Below are 17268 nucleotides of genomic sequence, written 5' to 3' on the forward strand. Positions count from 1 at the left end.
CCGATGACAAGAAAAAGCTTCTCAAGCTAATACATGTACTCGTATTCCATGAAGTAACCGCTTTGATGTCACAAACATGACACTGTGTCAGTGAAACTGCCTCGTCACAACAAATCATTGCATTTCCATCTTGGGGAAGACTGACTGACGGCAACGCTGTACAGATTGTTCAAATCATCTCATTTCAATTTAGTTGCAGTGAAGTGAAACACTGTGTTCACTACATGTATGGTAGTGTGTCTGTGCGTCTTGAGTGTGCACAAACGATCTTATTCCTCGTATTACTAATAGATTATTGTCCCCACCGTCACCTGTTCTCAGGTCTTTGAGTGGATGGATTTTCATTGAGCATCACATTCGTTGAGAACTTGGTAGTTGTGTGCTCCCATGCATCATTACGGTAATAAGCGTATCCTTGTGCTATCTATTTGTTGCAGGTGTGCTGATCTTCAGAAGCTTGCGGAACTGAGTGCTGCTGAACATTTGCATGGCCATGAGCAATGGTGAAGCTTGCTATTGCAGTCTCAGCATGTGCTAGTATTATGCTGACTACTGCACTATGCTACTCTCTTACACTACTACATGTATGTAAACGTGCGTGCATCCGCCCACGTATGCATTCGTTTCGTATAATTATTTGTTATCCCTCTTGACTTTACGTGTAAATGGGTGGACGTTTGCATGGCTGTTGGAGTTGCATGTGTATTTTGTCTCTACTCTTTTCTTGGTGTTTTCTTGGCGTTGTATAAGTTTGTGTGTGTGTGTGTGCCCGCGCGCACAATAATTTGAAAACAAATAATTAATCCTTGGCTCTCCATTATTCTCTTTCGATTCTTGGTTTTTCTAGGTATTTTCTTGGCGTTGTGTGGGTGTGTGCATGTGTGTGTGCGTGCACAATAATTTGGCAACACTACATGATTGAGATATTGTAATTTGCAGCGTCTGCGAAGAGACCACTTGATTCGAGGATGGTGTTTGTAGGGTTTTTCATGTAATGAAGTGGCTGCAGTGGCGCCTCAATACTTATTTTTTTATCTTGAGAAGTGAATGATGTAAAGGATTAAAGGGAGAGGCCGTTTTCTGGTTAATATTCACTGGTTACAGCAGATCCTATGTATAATTTCGAACTCTGGATAGGGGATGCCTTATTGGCTGGACTTTATCCCCGGGAGTATTGTCCACATAAAGACTCTTCATAGTTGATTTCAAAGTTTGGACTCCGTACAGTTGATTTTGGACCAATGGACTCTATATAGGGGTGAAGCCAATTGGCTGGACTCTATACAGGGAGTGATGTCCATCTAAACTTTGAGCTCACAGTTGGTTCCAAGTTTGGACTCTGTACAGTGGATTTTGGACCAATGGACTCTACATAGGGGTTGGACATCATATAGGGGCTGGACGCTCTACTGAGTCCAACACGTATTCATAAGCCTGTTTTGTGTAAGCAGAAAGAGCACGTTGTTGCACTGAAGTTGTATTCGTAGGTTGACACTTCGTTCAGTGCCTTCTCGCCTTTGGTTATGTAATCTTGTTACCTTTTTTAGCGTTTCCTCTAGTGGTTTTATTGCACTTGTATCTTGATGTTATTTCTAACACCTTTCTATTTACAGTACTTAACTTCAGTTTCTTTGGTTGTATCCTTAGTTCCGTACTTTTCCCACTGATGATAGGAACGAGAAAATCGATTCTGGGTTTTCAATCATATTATTTGTTATAAAATACACAGTAATACATGTCAAACAAGTAACGTAGTTGTTTGATATTAATTTTATTGTTAGATATTCAACTTGTGCTTTTGCTCGTGCAGTGTCGGCTCAAACTCTAGCTGGCACGTCGTCATTGAGCCAACCGATACTCTACGTCATGTTCACTGTACCGGTAGCCGCGTAAGTTACTGATCGTGTGTGTGTGTGTGTGTGTGTGTACGTGTGTGTGTGTGTGTGTGTGTGTGTGTGTGTGCGTGTATGTGTGTGTGTATGTGCGTGTTTGTGTGTGTGTGTGTGTGTGTGTGTATGTGTTTGTGTGTGTGTGTGTGTGTGTGTGTATGTGTGTGAGTAAGGAGGAGGGTTATAGCAAAATGAGTTGTATTGTGTGCGTGTGTGTATGTGCGTACATGCATGTGTGTGTGTGTGCATGCGTGTACGTGTGCGTGTGTGTGTGTGGGGGGGGGGGGGGGGGGGGTGCGCAAGTGTGTGCATGCATGCTAGCATGTGTTGAATTCGTTATTACCTGCTAAAGATTAGTTAACAACCACACAAGCCGACCTGTTTGGGAGCTATTACGCGTTGTATTATCAGGGCATAGGCAACAATTGCCGCATGCAGTATGCAATACTATGGACCAATGCCGTAGTATCGCAGGCAACAATTGCCGCATGCAGTATGCAATACTATGGACCAATGCCGTAGTATCGCAGGCAACAATTGCCGCATGCAGTATGCAATACTATGGACCAATGCCGTAGTATCGCAAGCACCAATGTGCGTTAGACTGGCCAATGCCAGGGCTAATGGGGGCAACAATTGCCCGGCGTGTCAATACACGCATACGGTAGGGATGCACTTGTGAGCACATGTAGGCGCACTTGGCTCAATGCCGGCCTGACCCACGATCCCTACCGTTCTCCCTTCCGGGATGGCTTAGAATAGAATGATGGTTAGAGATGATGGGGTGGGTGGTGGTGCTCAAAAACTGGCCAAGGTTGTCAAGCGATCTGACTGTTGGCGCAGCAAGGATGAAGAAGAAGCAGCATCGAGAGCCGGAGTAATGCGCATGCTCCGCGTGGTCCCGTGCCGGGGCGCGGGAGTTCGGAGTGCGTGTTCTGCACGGGCACGTGATGCGCTATGGCAAGTACGTGCAAATTATGTTAGGAATGTAATTGTTGGTGGGTTGCTAACTTCACTTACCGTGCCATGCACGGAAACTTATATTTAACAACCACACAAGCCGACCTGTTTGGGAGCTATTACGCGTTGTATTATCAGGGCATAGGCAACAATTGCCGCATGCAGTATGCAATACTATGGACCAATGCCGTAGTATCGCAGGCAACAATTGCCGCATGCAGTATGCAATACTATGGACCAATGCCGTAGTATCGCAGGCAACAATTGCCGCATGCAGTATGCAATACTATGGACCAATGCCGTAGTATCGCAAGCACCAATGTGCGTTAGACTGGCCAATGCCAGGGCTAATGGGGGCAACAATTGCCCGGCGTGTCAATACACGCATACGGTAGGGATGCACTTGTGAGCACATGTAGGCGCACTTGGCTCAATGCCGGCCTGACCCACGATCCCTACCGTTCTCCCAAAATACAACATGACCCAAACAGGAATTATCGGCATTACTATAGTTATAGTAGCGTTACTATAGTTATAGTATAATAGGTATATCATATGTACACTACAGCTGTTGCTAGGGCCGTCCAATGCGGCTACCCATTAGCATAACGGGCAGAGACTAGAACAATGCCGCTGGCAATGCTCTGTCTGCGACAGGGGTGCGGACATAGCGGAGGTAGGCAGAGCTTTGCCACCTGCCGGCGGTCTTCAGCACGTACTCAGGCACGCCAGCTTTGCCTGCCAGCGTTGCAGCGCCTCGTCTGAGGCTGTGGCTGCGCACGTCTTTGTTAGGCAAGGCTGTTTGTAGTAGCCTGTTGATGTTATGCGGCTTCAGGGGCGTGCCGTCATCATAGCGTTAGAGCGGGCCAGGTGCCGAGCCACGGGCTGCTAGGTAGCTGGTGGCTGCCGTGTGCGGGCATGTCGGCGAGCCTGTCCTCCTGACGCTAATGTCCTGGCCGCTGCCGTATTGGCTCGTCTTTGTCACACGCAGGCGCAGCTCCACGCGGTCTGGGTACATGGTCGCATCGCTGTACTCAAGGCCGGCGCCCCGTGCCGTGAAGGTGTACTCGTTGACTCTGAGCAGCCCGTGGAAGGCCAGAGTCACGGCGCTCCAGAGCATGGCGCGGTTGTGCGGGCTAGGCACGGTGGACTGCAGGTAGTGCTGTACGCCAGCCAGATCGTCCAAAGTTGCGGCCCGCGTCGTCAACTGCTGAAGGGTGGACTGCGCTGGTTGTGTCGGCACTGCGTCGGCAGTTGGGCTGCGAGTCCAGAAGCGTCGACAACCTGACCCAAACAGGATTTATCTACATTACTATTACACTACAATTGATGTGAGTGCCGTCCAATGCGGCTGCCCATTAGCATAGTGGGCAATGCGCTCAACGTACCGGATATGGAACAATGCTGCTGGCACTGATCAGTCACTGGGTATGGCTTGCCCTAGTGCGGGGTGACAAGCGTTCGGAGCGCTGCAGCGAAGCGTATGTTGTGCTGGAGCTGCCCGCCAGGCCCTGGCGGATGAGGTCCCTGGTTGCGTCATCAACTGCTGAAGGGTGGACTGCGCTGGTTGTGCCGGCACCGCTTCGGCAGTTGGGCTGCAAGTCCAGGCGCGCTGACAACCGGACCCAGACAGGATTTATCTGCATTACTATTACACTGCAATTTATGTGAGTGCCGTCCAATGCGGCTGCCCATTAGCATAGTGGGCGATGTGCTCGAAGTACAGGATCTGGAACAATGCTGCCGGCACTGATCAGTCCCTGAGGTTGGCTTGCCCTGGCGCAGGGCGACAAGCGTTCGGAGTGCTGCGGCGAAGCGCATGCCATGCTGGAGCTGTCCGCCAGGCCCTGGCGGATGAGGTCCATGGTTGCGTCGTCAACTGCTGGAGGGTGGACTGCGCTGGTTGTGTCGGCACCACTTCGGCAGTTGGGATGCGAGTCCGGCAGCGCTATCAACCTGACCCAAACAGGATTTATCTGCATTACTATTACACTGCATTTGATGTGAGTGCCGTCCAATGCGGCTAGCCATTAGCACAGTGGGCAATGCACTCAAAGTACAGGATCTGGAACAATGCTGCCGGCACTGATCAGTCCCTGAGTGTGGCTTGCCCTGGCGCAGGGCGACAAGTGTTCGGAGCGCGGCAGCGAAGCGCATGTTATGCTGGAACTGGCCGCCAGGCCCTGGCGGATGAGGTCCATGGCTGCGTCGTCAACTGCTGGAGGGTGGACTGTGCAGGGTGTGTCAGCACTGCGTCGGTAGATGGGCTGAGAGTCCGGAAGCGCTGTACTCGAAGACGAGTAAGAGACTTAGCAGGATCATTGCAGAGTCACCGTTGGGCTGAGAGTCCACATCAGCCGGTCTGTTGAACGGAAGGGGGAGGATCTAAGGCCAAATGGTGGTGCCTTATCTACATGGTACGAACCTTCCAAAAAATGCCAAGCCGGGGCCAGACATGAGGGGAAACAGACCAAAGCCGCCAGGCATACTTCGTGTCAGCTTTAGCATGTGTTTAGAGAGGAGAGCTCAGCATCAGGGACCTAAATTTCCGAGCCATCTTCAAGATTATGGGCTGGTGCGAAAACAGCTCCGGGGGCCCTGGAGGGGTGTGCTGCTGCGTCAGTCGCACAATACGTGCTCCAAGCGTCGCGAACCTCCTCCCGACTAAAGTCTCCCAGGCCAGGGATGGGGCTGCAGTTGCCTCGGCTAGGTTCTGCTCCGCTGCCGGAGCGGCCAAGTCCTCGCGTACAGTAGTCTGGAGCCAACTTCAACTCGAGCAGGCGAGTCCGCGGAGTAGGTTTTGTTCCTGTCGGGTCTAAATAATTGCGGGATGCCAGTGCGTTTCGCAGCTCAGCAGAGCGCATTTTGGCTGGACATCGCTCACTGACAGAGACATGGTTGATCGGATATTGATCAGAAACTGGCCGCGATTGTCAAACAATTTGACCGTCAAGGCAGCAAAGCAAAGAGCGTTATGGCTGGACATCGCTCACTGGCAGAGACATGGTTGATCGGATATTGATCAGAAACTGGCCGCGACTGTCAAACAATTTGACCGTCACTGCGTCAGCGCAGCAAAGCAAACGGAGCGTTTTGGCTGGACATCGCTCACTGACAGAGACCTGGTTGATCGGATATTGATCAGAAACTGGCCGCGATTGTCAAACAATTTGACCGTCAAGGCAGCAAAGCAAAGAGCGTTATGGCTGGACATCGCTCACTGACAGAGACATGGTTGATAGGATATTGATCAGAAACTGGCCGCGACTGTCAAACAATTTGACCGTCACTGCGTCAGCGCAGCAAAGCAAACGGAGCGTTTTGGCTGGACATCGCTCACTGACAGAGACCTGGTTGATCGGATATTGATCAGAAACTGGCCGCGATAGTCAAACAATTTGACCGTCAGCACAGCAAAGCGAAGAGCAAGCTCAAAAACTGGCCAAGGTTGTCAAGCGATCTGACTGTTGGCGCAGCAAGGATGAAGAAGAAGCAGCATCGAGAGCCGGAGTAATGCGCATGCTCCGCGTGGTCCCGTGCCGGGGCGCGGGAGTTCGGAGTGCGTGTTCTGCACGGGCACGTGATGCGCTATGGCAAGTACGTGCAAATTATGTTAGGAATGTAATTGTTGGTGGGTTGCTAACTTCACTTACCGTGCCATGCACGGAAACTTATATTTCTTCTACACAATTCACGCCATTGCTTTCTCTGCCCCGCCTAACAGGCGGACCAAGAACGCTGCGTCTGGAGTCGCTATCTGCGAATACAACATTGACGGCATCCAGCCAGGATCCGTGCAGGCGGCCTTTGCCCCGCCGATGACAGTCTACAACCCACAGAGCCGCGCTAACAGTTCATTTAACGGAGGACAGGTAAGAGGACAGGCGGTGGGCTAGGAGAATGGCCCCGGCCGCTGATATAGAAGTTGCGCGATTTCACTACACCATCAGCTGAGATGCCCACTTGGCGAGGTCGCGGCGCAGCGCTGCACTTGCACTAGCGACTAACGTTGCACCCATTCAAAAAAAAACTGCTGACCCACGCTCGTATACTTGTGTCCATTAAGGGGCCGTCCAAGGTTACCAATAATATTTTAAAAACGAAATGTTTTCGTTTGTGGGTGGGTGGGTTTGATGGAGTTTCGTTTTGAAAATAATTATTGAATGCTGATGGGGAATGCCCAGTTACTTCTCGGTGTCGAAAATTGACATCAATATTTTATTGGAATTCGTTTTACCTGCAGAAAAGGTGGGTGCTGAAAAATACTAAAACTTTTCGTTTTGTAAAAACAATCGGTAACCCCGGACGGCCCCTAAGAAATCTCACTCTTGGTTGTAAAGGTGTTGGAGAGATGACTGCCACTTCTTCATGCAGCTACAGTACAACCTTGTTTTCTTGCAGCGACCACAAGTACAGTAAAACCTGTGACTAACGGCCACCCCTTGGGGCCAGAGAAAGCGGTCTTTAGCGGCAGGTGGTCCTTAGTTCGAGGTTTGCACCGCACAACCATGAATGTGAGACCGTCCGTGCCTGGCGAAGTGGTCTGTAGTACCAGGCTTGTCACTAGTCACGGTGGTCTTTAGTTCCAGGTTTTACTGTAGCAGAAACCAGGTCGCCAAAAAATAATGAAACAAACTCCATTCCGCATGTGACCACGTAAGATTCTAGGTTTACCAGCCATATTAGCACGTAAGGCACGCTGTGCAGTCGTGTGTGCGTGTTTGGTTTGGTTTGGTTTTTATTGTTTCAGTTTGTTGCCTCAACAGTACAAAGTGCAAATGTCAACCGGGACGAACGTGTGTGTGTGTGTGTGTGTGTGTATTGCTATGACACAGCACTGTGCACTCGTCTGTTTGTGTTGCTATGACAAAGCTGTGCACTTGTGTTTTGTTGTTGCCATGACAACACTGTGCACTCGTGTGTTTGTGTTGCTATGACAGTGCTGTGCATTCGTATGTTTCTGTTTCCATGACAATGTAGTGTAAAGACAAGTTTTCAGAGGTTCTCACCGTCATACCGGAGATAACGCAGGTTGACAAAACGCCTGTCTTTTTCAGCGGCACTGACGTGTAAGCTGTCCTCCAAGTGTGTGTGTGTGTGTGTGTGTGTGTGTGTGTGTGTGTGTGTGCGTGTGTGTGTGCGTGTGTGTATGTGCATGTGTGTGGTTGTGCGTGCGTGTGATGTATAATGTGTCCATGTGCAGGCATATCTGTGCATGGTTTGTACACAAAATCTCATTAGCTTGCCAGCCATGACATAGCAGAAAAATGCAAGTACAGTGCAAGAAGAGAATTCCTGTATTTGAGAGAAGAAGAAGAATGTTGTTCTCTGTTGTGTTGTTTCAGGTATGTAGCAATGGCTATTGCCAACGTGAGATCACTCCATGGCGGTATCTACTTGTTGATCTACACTGCTGATGGTAAGACTTTGTGTGTGTGTGTGTGTGTGTGCGCGCGTGCGTGCGTGCGCGTGTGTGTGTGTGTGTGTGTGTGTTCTCTGCTCTGGTGGAGGACGATTGTACTTTTTCGGGCTCTTGTTTCTGGCCTCCGTCCGTGCTTGTTCTCGCCGTTGTGGGCGGCCTGGGGTGCCCCCAGCCGTCCAGGCCAACAGTGCCTGAGGTGGAGTATTCACCGACAGGAGATTTGGTCGGATAGTTACAATGCCGACGCTCTCCTCGTCGCCCCGACCTCGGAGTCCTTCGCGAGGCTTTGCAAGCCCGCGAGTGGAGCAAACTACCGCACGAAGACGACGACTTGGAACGACTCTGAGCGTTGGCTCATGGAATGTTCGCTCTGTTGTGGAGAGTGATGGACCACTTCTAGCGGCAGCCGTGAGAGGAATCGTTTCCGATGATAAGTCAGATCCATAGCTGCTGGAGATGGCTCTCTCGAACATGGTCCCGCTCGTCGTTCTATATTGTCGGCCCCGTAAGGGGACACGTGACCGTAATGGCAGTGTTTACCAGGACCAGGACCAGGTGTGTGTGTGTGTGTGTGTGTGTGTGTGTGTGTGTGTGCGCGCGTGTGTGCGTGCATGCGTGCGTGCGTGTGTTCGTGTCTGTCTGTGGGTGTGTCTGTGTCTGTGTGTCTTCAATCAGCTGTGTGGTGTAGACCGGGCTAGAATTAGTCGCGTTCAATTCATCAGCCTTGCAAGCTGTTGAATAGTGTCATCCCAGCACTAGTTGCTATATACAAGTAGCTATTCGTGATGGGCATGCCTAAGTCTGAGTCTGAGTGTGTGTGTGTGTGTGTGTGTGTGTGTGTGTGTGTGTGTGTGTGTGTGTGTGTGTGTGTGTGTGTATGCACATGCATGAGTATGTGTGTGTGGAGAGGAGGGGGGGGGGGGGATCCGTGGTTGTGTGCGTGCATGTGGGTGTGGATGCATGGCTGGGTGCTTGGGTGTGTATGGGTGTGTACAATACAGTACAGTACAGTACAGTATGGGTGTGTATAGGTGTGTATGGGTGTGTGAGTGGGTGGGTGAGCGGGTTTGCGTGCGAAAATTTCTCATCGTCAACTAGTAGAATTCTTTTGAAAACACCGAATGTGCACGCATAGAAAGTTTCTTGCTTGACGGTAAATGCTATTATGCTTTTTTAAAGTGTCTGCTAACCTTGACAATGGGGAAAGGCACCTTTTGCCCTGGCCACTTGAAATCATACCCGTGTGTGTGTGTGTGTGTGTGTACGTGTGTGTATGTGTTTGTGTATCGCGTATCCTTTTCACAGAAAACGGATACCTCACCAAGATAGTAAAGTCCAAAGTTTCTGGCGCAGTTGTCCTTGAACGGACTCTTGTCTTCGCTCCGGATACCGTATGTCGCCAATTGTGTGTGTGTACGTGTGCATGTGTGTAACCAACCAACCAACAAAAGACACCTTTGTTGGTTCCAGGGTTCATATACTTTCTATTTGAAGTATACATACCTGTTAACCATTGACTACTTCTGGCTCGATTAACTCTTGTGTAATCATGGTGCTAATGAAGCTTGTATCAGATCCACTCTGATTTAGCCACCCACACTAGTAGCAAGTATTACCTTCACTGAGGGCAGGGGTAACTGCAGTTGGATCCTGGGACGGATACCCTGATGCCGTCAGTCCTTTTTCTGCACCTTGTCCTCACCCACTTACTGAGGTGTGGTGAGCCCATAAGTGGGATCATTTTCAAGTCCACCCAGAGTTTTGGGGATTTCAGGGGGTGTCGGCCGTTGGGCGGTTCAATAGCCAATTGAGTAATCTTTCTAAGATTCCTTTTGAGTCTCTCTCCCCTCTCTCGGGGAGACCCACGTGACCAGTTTTGGCAGTGAGCAACAAGTAAGTAAGTAAGTAAGCATGTGTGTATGTGTGTATGTGTGTATGTGTGTTTCTGTCTGTATGTGTGTTTGTGTGTGTGTGTGTGTACGTGTGCACGTGTTTCTGTATGTATGTTTGTTTCTGTGTGTATGTGTGTGTGGGGTACATATGTGGGTGGGTGTGTGCGTTCATGCATGATCGCAGCTACTCGTGTCCTTCTGTGTTGGTGCTGCTGCTGCTGTTGCTGCTGCTGTTGTCGCTGCTGCTGTTGCTGTCGCTGCTGCTGTTGAATTGGCCTTTCTTCACCATTCATACTATATCTTTGATTCCTGGTGTTGTGTGTAATGTCTTGTTTAACATCTGCTTTAGGCAAGCAAAACATCAGTACAAATCACAAGTATCAAAATCGGAGAGTCTGTAAGTGGCGCCGGCCAAGGAGAAGCGATTTATTCTAGCTGGCCTTGTTGATGTGTCCGTGTGTGCATGTGCATCATCTCTTGTCGTCGGCGTGTATGTGTGTGTTTGTGTACGTCTTTGTGTTTGTGTGTTTGTGTGTATGTATGTGTGCGTATGTGCGTGTTCGCCAGTTCGGAGCACATTGATAATTCGAATCAATTTGTTCACATTTCTCGATGCTGCTACTCCTTGTTTAACTCATACTCGCCCGCACAGTGAAGAACATTCATACTAAAACTAGGGAAAAAGTCCAATCTTTGTGTCTGTGTGTGTTTTTGTGGGTGGGTGTATGTATGTGTGTGATGTATTTTGTGTGTGTGTGCATGTATTTGTGTGAGTGAGTGTGTGTGTGTGTGTGTGTGTGTGTGTCTCTGTAAATGTGTGTGTCTCTCTGTACATGTGTGTGTGTGTGTGTGTGTGTGTGTGTGTGTGTGTGTGTGTGTGTGTGCGGGCACGTGCACGCACGCGTGTACAGACGGTTACCAAGGACACGCTCGTCTACGTGCAGTCTGAAAGAGCCGTCGCCTCCATCCCAGTGCAGCACTGTGCAGACGCCAAGACGTGCGCCGCGTGCGTTGCAATGCGTGATCCCCTTTGCGGCTGGTCCCTTGTCGCGGGGATATGCAGTTCTGATGACTCGTAAGCACTGCTGCCCTCTACCCCGGGCCCCGGGATGGCCAGGTCTAGTAGGCATACTGTAAAACGACTAGTTTTAGCACCAGTGGTGTTTAACAATTTTAGCGAAAGGAGTTTTTTCGCTAACTTGTTGCCACGCCAATCGAAATTCTGCATGCACAGTACAGCATTAGTCATCTTCCTTCTTTAAACTCTGAATCTCGGATCGTTTTAATATTTCATCGCTGTGTATGTGTACGTCTTGCCTGCAGGTCTGCGCTACAGGACTTGTCGGGAACGACGATGCCATGCCCTTTGGGTGAGTCTGAGCATTGGACGTGGTGTCGCGTCGACTCCAGTAACTCCATGACGAGATGAGATGGACATGGGATAGAAGGTGGTGCATGCTGTGGTAAAATCACAGTTACGTTACCAAGACGACAAAAACCGGAGTGTGAATCTCCGCGTTCGAGTTCTAGGCAGTGGAATATATTTGTCATTCATGATAAGTCATGAATGCAGGCAGGCATAGTGGGATGGTCTAAGACCATGATTGAGAAACAGAGGGTACTAGGTACAAGTCCTGCTTTGAAGCGGAAGGAAGTTTTCCAGCCGTGCTGCGACACACAGTTAACTGGGAACTCGTGGCCTGGCACGAGGGTAACATGGATGCAGTGAATGGGATTTTCGGTCTTTGACCACTTTGTGGTGGGTCTGATCTACTCACCTCCCACCGTTTAGGCGCTGCATCTGCGCCTTGATCATAGAGGGTGGTGGCGTTCCCACGGCGGATGCGGAAAACTCGGCTTCCAGCCGAGTCTCACGCGAACCGTGAAATTTATTTTATATTTTATAAGTCATGAAAGGTCCGTTCCACATTTCCACTGCTAAACCGCATCAATGCAATTTGTGACATTAGTTTCCTTGTAGCTTGACGGCAAAATGCGCGACGTTCCAATAATCTGATATTGACAAACCTTGGCCAGCCCAGTTCAAATCTCTTTTTCCATAAATACAGCACCCTCTGGAATTGTCGGCCCTCTAAGATCACCTCCTTGACCAGTTTAACTACGAGCATTGGTTTCACTGCAGCCGAATTCCGTTAAATATGTAGCGTCACATTGTATTGCGTTTTTCTTTAGAGCCTTATCTCTGGCACACGTTTCATCATTTATTATCCCAGTTCTGCACGCTTACAATCAAATGTTCAAGCACAGAGCTCTGCTCTAGACTGTTTCGTCATCTCTTTCTTTGCTCACCTAATGCTCATCACTTCTTTTATAGATTTGGAAAAATTGATGGAAATGATGTACTAGCTTTCCCCGTAACTAGCCGTCCCGTGCGCAGTGGCGTAGCTCGTACGTATGTGCTGTAGTGGCCATGTACCGTATTTCCCCGATTATAAGTCGCACCTTTTTACATAAAAAACAGGGTAAAAAAGGGGGTGCGACTTACAATCGAGCTTGACTTACTACTGAAGTGAATATATCGCAACAATATTGCTCAAACCTGAAAACGGATGTGCGACTTATAATCGAGTACGACTTATATCAGGGGAAATACAGTACCACAGCACCTCTCTGGTGTGCTGTGGTGACCATGTACCACAGGCAACGTCGTACTCACCATTTCGCTTACTTTGACTATGTAGTACCCATGGCAACCATTTGCTGGCGTGGTGATCGGACTATGCTGACTACACACTAGCTATGCACGCCTGATGTGGGACTTCTGCCGTGCATGATTTCTTACCCGTTGTTTTTTTCTTCAGGTCCCATCAACTACACCCTGAACCAGCCGTTGGCGGCGGAGACCAGTAGAGACAGTATCATGCTCACTATCAGCGGTAGGTCCTCAGAGCCGGCCACCGGGTATGACAAACCGAGGTTTGACATCTACCAGAACGGCACCAAGATCGGAAGTAAGTTGTGTCGGGTGGGGGGGGGGGGGGGGGCAGGGATCAGCCATGCCTGTGTACTTAATTAACTCATCTCAGTAAAGCGATACATATGGTGGTAAAGCCACACCTGGCAATATGGCGATAAACACACGCCTGCTATATGGCGATAAACACACGCCTGCTATATGGCGGTAAACACGCGCCTGCCCACACACGCTCTCTAAGCTGCAAGGGTCTGGCACAGAGCTCTCCTTCTCACCACCACCACCATCAGTTCGCGCCTGGCGCCTCGTCGATGCATGGCGGTATCCGACATAGCAGGCTGGTACATCAAGTAGCACTGTGTCTTCAACTTCATTTTCGGTAAATCAGTTCAGTATAATCATGGTCGTTGGATATGGAATACTTCTCACACACAACAACGTGCTGTGTTTCAGGACCCTCCGTATCCGTTTCAGTAATTTGAACTTGGATATACAGCACCTTGGTTCTTGTGTCCCCTGGTTGTACATCGTACTACTCCGGAAAATCTGATCGAGTCACTCAAGTACGCGCCAGGAGTTGGCCAGCCCTAGACAAACAGCCACCTTCATTCCTTTCCCCAGGAGACTCCCTCTGATGGAGACTCCCTCTGATAGGCATCCATTTGCCTCTGGAGAATCCTTGAAAATATAATTATCATACCATATTAAACATACGGACACTGGGCTGCGAAATGGTGCAATGCGCCAACTTGACTCACGCGACTGGATTTCTTTCGTGCAGCACTGAACATTGTACTGAAGCTTCACTGTATTTCTCAATGGAGCGCGCCAGTCCCCCTGGATGCGTGCAAGCTTTGCGTCTTGCTCTGCGTTTCCACTGTGTTTGTATGTGTGTGTGTGTGTGTGTGTGTGTGTGTGTGTGTGTGTGTGTGTGTGTGTGTGTGTGTGTGTGTGTGTGTGTGTTGTCCCGTACTGCAGCGTCCCCACCAGGCAACTACACCTACCTGGTCAGCAGTCTTGATACGTACACTCCGTAAGAACCTGTACCGCCGCTGTGCTATCAGCAATGCTAGTGTGGAGTGGTTGCCGGTTTGGGGAAACGCATTCTCAGAACATGCCGTCTGCTGATTGGACAAGCTGCCCGGAATCCCGCATTGCCCGTCCCCGATTCCAACACTACTTGTCACACGCACGCACGCACGCACACACACGCACCTCCCCCCCCCCCCCCCCCACATGCACCCCCCCCCCCCCCACACACACACACATATACATCCACTTCGTTGTTACCATAACGACGGCCTGTGCAGGGCTGAAGTCTATGGGCCTGAGATAAAAGCGTCACGTTCTACTGACATGAAAAGTCGCTTTCTAACCATACAGTGATGTGTTCAGTCGATTCCTGATCCAGCGAGCACCATTGTGCAGGAGAATTCGTTCTTTAAAGTCGAAGTCCGTTATAACAGAAACACAACTACATAATGGGTTCAGGGATATGGACAATGGTTCGCTATATCAGGAAATTCGCTACATCCGAGTTCGTTATAAGTGGAGTCGACTGTATTCGTGTACCCAGGGTTGAGGACGAGCCACTTCCGTGCAAGAACCAATGCGTTCTCGTCTGTTTCCTGCTTTTGTGTGTGTGTGTTCTCTCAGTTATTCATTCTACGCCGTCCCCATCAACGGCCTCGGCGCGGGTAGCAGCACCAACACAGTGCGGGTGCGAACAAACGGATCGGTTCCCGGTGTTGCCGAGGTGGCGGCGTTTGCCCGCACTATTGCACAGACGCCGGTGAATCAGCTGCGGTGGTTGAGACCGGCCGCAAACGGCATTCTCTCCACATACACGGTACGTTCCCTTTACAACTAACAGCACCGTCCCCGACGATGCTGCCTGCTGATTGGTTGGCGTGTCCAGTCTCTCCGGAGGCGTGGGTTCGAATCCCACCGCTGCCACCAATGTAGTAGCTGGCCCTCGGAGACTATTTCACACACTCAAGCAAAGCACTCACTTTGTGGTTTCACGAATACTCGTTAGGACAGAATTATTAATTACACACTCGGCAAGTAAAGATAAGAAGTGAAAAAGCACAAGAAAAGAACAATGCAAGAAGACAAAACACACGGCGAACGGCAGCCATGTTCTTTAGGTCATCAACCAATGAGCAATCTATATAAACCGGTCGCCGACGAAATTCTAGAATATTCCAGAGCTGTGAACTGTGATTGGTTAATTATGCTAATGTTCTAGAACAATAACACTAGCAGCAGTCATACGGGTAAATACGGGTTTAGCCATACACGACTCATACATTACTCACGAGCGACTCACGGAAAGGGTAATAACATGCAGATACAAAATACGCAAGGAGAGAAAAATGTAACTAACTGCCCATCTTGGGGTTTGAACCTAGGAATCTGTATCAACACAAGCTCTGCAAATAAATACTCTTTTACTGCGAAAAATATACTTTCTATTAAAATGCAACTCCTACACATCCATGTTGCCATAGTATCATGTAATGGGGTGTATGCATAAAACATGGCCGCCACCTTCCTGAGGGGCAACTTGTCCCATATTTAATATTTGGCAGGTACAGGCAGTTGTAGTACATTAATTTTGTGGGTATGACCGTACACAGTTTATGACCTTTGATGCAGGATTGGTATCACAGTGTGTACCGTGTTAGTGGCCTTGCCCCTCAAGATCAAATGGCCGGAGTGTTATGCATAAGCTCCATTGAGTTACATTATTATGGTACGAGTTTACTGCGCTCGGTGAAATTCTAGCCATTTCGTTCTTCGCTGTGTGGTTCTTCGGCACCCGGCAGAGCTGGAAAGTCTTCTAGTGGTTTGAATGTTTGCTGTGCAAGGAGGATACAATACTTGCACAGTGTGCCAAATAATCCCCATTAAACCTACAGTGAAACCTGTATCTATAGACCACTGTGACTGGCGAACAGCCTGGTACTACAGACCACTTTGCCAGGCACGGACGGTCTCGCATTCATATACGGTTGTGCGATGCAAACCTCTGACTAAGGACCACCTGCCACTAAAGACCGTGTTCTCTGGCCCCAAGGGATGGTCGTTAGTTACAGGTTTTACTGTGTCACCATATCCGAGAATTGTAGATAATGGTGATGTGAAAGCGGGTCACCGGGAAGTACCCGGAGTACTTTTATAACAACAGTTGTGGACTTTTGAGCCATATCGGTTGGAGAACGCTGTGTGGCGGCTTCTTCGGAACAAAACCATTCTTAGGCTCAGCACCCGGTGAACGCTACATTGTCAACCTTTCAGCCTTGCAGTGCTTTCCGTAAAGACAGACCTGTATTGGCCTTCACGACTCCTCTCCCTGAAACAGGCTTTTGGCCTGCAAGATACGCAACTCACCGCCAAGTAAATGGGGCTGGCATGGGGTGAGATGCTGCTGGTAGAGCCTGCCATGCTCAACCGATCAGACATGTTTTCTGTCCTGCTTTTGTCGTATCCCTTGCAGGTGCTGAGAGGCACGTCCGCAAGCAGTCTCGTGCCCATCGACCAGCTGACGGTCTTGACGGATGAGCTAGTCGCCAACTACAACGATACAAAGGCCATCATGCCAGGAGCTATGTAAGCCTCGCCACACTGCATTGTTGTACAGAGTGGTCTCACACCGATCACATGACCATACACAGGCCAGCCGTGTTGGTTCCAACTCCACTCAACTCCTGCATCTATGGGTCACATGATGTCGGCCATGTTGGTTCCACTGTACACATGACATGATCACTTTCTGCTCAAATTTAGTCACATGACAAACTGATCTGAAATCACTCTATCAGTGGTGCTATAATTTCACAAGTTTTTTCGGTGTTTAATATTTTCTGCACTTTCAGTGCATCCCTATTATGGTGAAAAAGGAGAAGGACAAAATGTTACGAGTTATGACTAACTGTCCACCAACGTAACCAGATCTTATCTCTTAATTTGCTGGCCAAAAATCCTATATATAGGATTTGAAAATGTGTGCCTTTTATGCCGTTGTTATTGGTCATCACGACCAATGATAACGGCATAATGGTTTTCATGGAAGTTGTAAATATGTTTGAGGCATGAATGTTTACATTTTTAGATTCATAGGGCGATAATATTTCTGATGAATACCCATTTTCAGCAATAATTGTT

General features: G+C 49.2%; 1 protein-coding gene across 1 annotated transcript in view; it reads left to right on the forward strand.

Annotated features, from left to right (window-relative positions):
* The window catches only part of LOC135829900 (uncharacterized), a 79998-nt gene that overhangs the window by 48700 nt on the left and 14030 nt on the right, over nt 1-17268 (forward strand). The window contains exons 12-23 of the mRNA XM_065342281.1: nt 1811-1889; nt 6574-6721; nt 7830-7918; nt 8195-8268; nt 9577-9662; nt 10513-10560; nt 11075-11238; nt 11487-11533; nt 12986-13135; nt 14077-14131; nt 14755-14947; nt 16601-16713. Coding sequence (XP_065198353.1) covers nt 1811-1889; nt 6574-6721; nt 7830-7918; nt 8195-8268; nt 9577-9662; nt 10513-10560; nt 11075-11238; nt 11487-11533; nt 12986-13135; nt 14077-14131; nt 14755-14947; nt 16601-16713 — 1246 coding nt within the window. The remainder of the gene's footprint in view (nt 1-1810; nt 1890-6573; nt 6722-7829; nt 7919-8194; nt 8269-9576; nt 9663-10512; nt 10561-11074; nt 11239-11486; nt 11534-12985; nt 13136-14076; nt 14132-14754; nt 14948-16600; nt 16714-17268) is intronic.

The sequence above is a fragment of the Sycon ciliatum genome, chromosome 13, assembly GCF_964019385.1.
Source record: "Sycon ciliatum chromosome 13, ocSycCili1.1, whole genome shotgun sequence".
NCBI classification, from domain to species: domain Eukaryota; kingdom Metazoa; phylum Porifera; class Calcarea; order Leucosolenida; family Sycettidae; genus Sycon; species Sycon ciliatum.